Source organism: Priapulus caudatus, unplaced genomic scaffold (genome assembly GCF_000485595.1).
Source record: "Priapulus caudatus unplaced genomic scaffold, Priapulus_caudatus-5.0.1 Scaffold176, whole genome shotgun sequence".
Lineage (NCBI taxonomy): Eukaryota > Metazoa > Priapulida > Priapulimorpha > Priapulimorphida > Priapulidae > Priapulus > Priapulus caudatus.
The window spans coordinates 138,006-142,241 of record NW_014577237.1 but is presented as its reverse complement, the minus strand read 5'-3'; the positions used below and the strand labels follow the sequence as shown (position 1 = coordinate 142,241).

The window sequence follows — 4,236 nt, the reverse complement described above, 5'->3', positions numbered from 1 at the left end:
AGTACGATGACAACATTATTATAATGCTTATCTTACCACTGATAAGACAGTTGTACATATAAGGTTTTGTTTATTAATGGGGATTAGGGTTGGGGTTAGTGCTACCCGTTAACGTTCAGGTTGGAGTGATGATGATGGTGATGATGATGATGATGATGATTATGACGATGACGACGACGACGATGATGATGATAGTGACGATGACGATGATGACAGTGACAATCACTTTGACGATGATGGTGTGGTGGTAGTGGTGGAGACGGCGGTGACGGCGGCGGTAGCGGTGGTGCTGCTATTGCTGCTGGTGTTGATGATGACCTATGTATGTATGCAAGTGTGCACGTATCCTAACTTAGACCTGAACAGGACCATCTATCTTCGCGTGTATAGCGTTAGCGTGCAACACAGGCACTTGAAGCGTTTCAATAAAATAATATATAATGCTAACTAAATACGAAATCTATTTACTACCAAATTCTTAATGTTTCTATACTCTCTTCACCTATTATTGCCGACAGTTCCTGTCAATTCCGTCCAAATCCTACGTGCAACCATATACGCTGCCGGCGACATTGGTCTCACGGCTCCACTGTTGCACGCTTACACTAATATATATATAATATCAAGAGCGGATAATACCTCTTGGTATTATCCGCTTTTGATAATATATATATATTGATATAATATATATATATATATATTAGTGTAAGCGTGCAACAGTGGAGCGCCGAAAGCAATGCGCCGGCCAGCGTTGCACGTAGGATTTGACAGGAAACTGTCGGCAATAGAGAAATAGTGAAAGCAGACAATTACTCTATAAACTTCATGTTTATCAGTGCCGCTTCATTGTTATAGTAAGGCTAGCTCTACCTACAAATCTGTACCAGGTTACACAGACCTGTGGCAGAGCGAAGGGCTTCAGTAATAGGGCTATAGTAACGCTCTCCCGCGATGTTTCTCAAGCAGTGAAGAGTCCAAGCCGCCTTCTGAGACAAGCAGCGAATCCGTGGCTAGGGGTGGCAGCGACCGCGGTGAGGGAGCCCACGTCGAGGTTCCGCCGGGCAGCACGGCGGGCATAGAGAACGAAACGCTGTGCAAGGGCATGATGCTGAGCATTTGCTACGCGGCTAACATCGGAGGCTCTGCCACACTGACTGGCACCGGCACCAACGTCGTGCTAGCGGGCCAGATGAGTGTGTGAGTGTAGAGAGCTAGTAGACACATCTCTAGAGGTGGGAGGTGGAGGTGGAGGTGGAGGTGGCAGGTGGTATGTGGAGATGAGACGTACGTGGGGTAAGAGGTGGTAGGTGGAGATGGTAGCTGAGAAGTGAAGGCAGTAATAATAGGTACGAAGTAGAGGTAGTAAGTTGAAGTAGATGCAGAGGATGGTAGCTGGAGACAATGTGAGATAGTATCTCTGTCCCTATGAACATCGTCTGATATGTATTACATTATGTCTATATATGTGCGCGTAATATGTTGTAAGGTCCGTTATATTAGCATATCATTACAGGCTGTATGAGAGTCCAGAGGCACAGATCTCCTACACGCAGTGGATGATGTTTGCTCTTCCTAACGCCATGCTGTGTATCGCCGTCAGCTGGATCTGGCTGCAGATTCATTTCTTCGGCTTCAGGTATACCGAAACAATAAACTTAAATATCTTTTGGCAATAAAAATTCAAATATAACAATCATACGTGACTAAACGTTATTAGTAAAAAAAAGGTACCCAAATTAAAGGTATTGTTTGTTTCTCATAATCGCCATGCGGTTATGCGTTGTCACCTTCACATCTAAGGGATGAAAAAAGGTGGACAATCTTCCTCTGTCTAGAGGAGCAGGATTATATTTTCTGTTGTTTGTGTGTGTGTGTCTGCAGAACGTTGTTTTGCTGCCGCGCCTCATACCGCGATACGTCCGATGATGACTCTGCCCGGGACATCATTAGGAAGGAGTACGAACAACTCGGCAGCATCAGGTACACGCAACACACAACACGGCGCGTGGCAGCTGCGAACGAATGTCTTCGCTTCAGTCATGATTTTATAGCGTCGCTTTACAAATTCAACGTTCTCCTGTAGTAAGTCTATGTAAGGCGCGCATGCACGGGTGCAAGAAAGCAGGCAGGCAGGCAGATTGGCAGGCAGGTATAGGCATTAGCCAACGAGGCCAACGAGAGAGAAAGGGAGGCACAGAGGGAAAGAGGGGGAGGGAGAAAGAGCGAAGAACAAAGGAAGAGACCTTATATGTAGGCAGAGCTGGTCGTTAATACAGTGGTGAATCAATATATAAGGTGCATTATATAATAATTATGTTGTCATCGTACTCCCGTGTTATCTATGAATGAAATGTAAGATAATATAGGATATAATATCCTATATTATCTTACTCCTGGTGTTATTAGAGTTACTAACGACCAATCACACAAATGATATTAATTATATCCGGTCTGTTTATTTCGTATACGAGATCTCAACTAGGGTCTCGATGTAACGACACACACATACAGATCAAATTGTTCATTATTCGATACGCTGTATGTGCGCTCACGGGAATAAGGTATATATTAGATGTACGTTATAACGACGTACGTGATCCTCACACAGGAGGCGAGCTGCGCCTACGTCATGATAACTGATGGCTGTGTTCTGGAGTGATGGAGATTTTTCCCCATCGCATCACTGCCTCATGCCCGTCGTTCTCTTCCCGTTACTTGGCGTGATGGACGGACGGAGCGTGTCGGAAAATTACGCTAAGGTATGATGAGATATGTCCTCTTACAGCCTATGCGAATCCCTGTGAAGTTTAATTCGAGGTTTTTAATTATTGTTTTACGTCGTGTCAATGCTAATATATATATATATATATATATATATATACTGTATATATATATAAGATCGCAGTGCCAGATAGCCAAAAATTCGGTAACAGCAGCATAATTAATCAACAGTTCAATTATATCCTATATAACCTATACATATATATATATAAATATATATATATATATATATATATATATATTATATATATATATGTATATATGTGTATTCCGTGGTTAATTGTACACCAACATCATCCTACAGCTTCGAATAATATATGCACGCTGCTGCGTACTAGCTGCTTATTTCCACAACATACACACAGACCTTACACAAGCGCGCAGCCTCCATCGTTGTTGGGCTTTGTCTCTCACCAGGACACACAGATGCTGTTCATAGGAGGGCTAGCCGTGGCTGTGGCTGTAGAGAACACAGGTGAACTACACAAGCGCATCGCTCTTCCGGTCTGCCTCCTGCTGGTGGGCTCGCAGCCGAAGTGGTGAAGTGATGCAACCATCGCAATTCTTCTCTCTCGCTCTTTTTTTCTCTCTCTCTCTCTTTCGTTCTCCGCTCTCCCACTAGATCTCCCCTCTCCCTCCCTTTCTCTCTCGCGCTCTCTGCCTCTCTATATCACTTCATCTTTGTCCCCATGTATTTATATCGTCTGTCTCTATCCTTCTCCCTTTCTATATTTCTCTCTCTTTACCTCTAATTTTGCCTCCCCTCATTTTCCCTTCTCTCCTCTCCCCTCCTCCCCATGATCTTACTTCCTCTCCTCTTCTCTTCTCTCCTCTTCTCTCCTCTTCTCACCTCTCCTCTTCTCTCCTCTCTCTCCTCTCCTCTTCTCTCCTCTCTCTCTTCCCCTCTCCCTCCTTCTCCCTCCTCCTCTCCTCTCCTCTCCCTCCTCTCCTCTCCTCGTCCTCTGCCTCTCCTCATCCTCTTCCTCTCCTCTCCTCTTCCTCTACCTCTCCTCTCCTTCTCCTCTCCGCCTCTCTCTCCTCTCCTCTCCTCCTCTCCTCTCTCTCCTCTCCTCCTCTCCTGCTCCTCCTCCCTCTCCTACCTCTCCTCTCCTCTCCTCCCTCCTCTCCTCTCCTCTCCTCTCCTCCTCCTTCCTCGTCCTCGTCCTCTCTCTCTCCTCTCCTCTCCTCTCTCTCTCCTCTCTCTCTCTTCAGCTCCCTCCCTCTCCTCTCCTCTGCCTCTCCTCCCTCCTCCTCTCCTCTCCTCTCTCTCCTCCTCTCCCTCTTTCTCTCTCCTCTCTCTTTCTCCTCTCCTCATCCTCTCCTCTCCTCTCTCTCACCGTCCTCTCCTCCTCCTTCTCTGCACCTCCACTCCTCTCTCTCCTCTCCTCTCCTCTCCTCTCCTCTCCTCTCCTCTTTCCCTCTCCTCCCTCAGCTCCCTCTCAGCTCTCTCTCTCC

At 46.1% G+C, this 4,236-nt stretch overlaps 1 protein-coding gene across 1 annotated transcript in view; it reads left to right on the top strand.

The window, feature by feature from the left end:
* The window catches only part of LOC106806728 (solute carrier family 13 member 5-like), a 13,903-nt gene that overhangs the window by 6,182 nt on the left and 3,485 nt on the right, over positions 1-4,236 (top strand). The window contains exons 2-3 of the mRNA XM_014808762.1: positions 2,609-2,759; positions 3,199-3,320. Coding sequence (XP_014664248.1) covers positions 2,640-2,759; positions 3,199-3,320 — 242 coding nt within the window. The 5' untranslated portion in view covers positions 2,609-2,639. The remainder of the gene's footprint in view (positions 1-2,608; positions 2,760-3,198; positions 3,321-4,236) is intronic.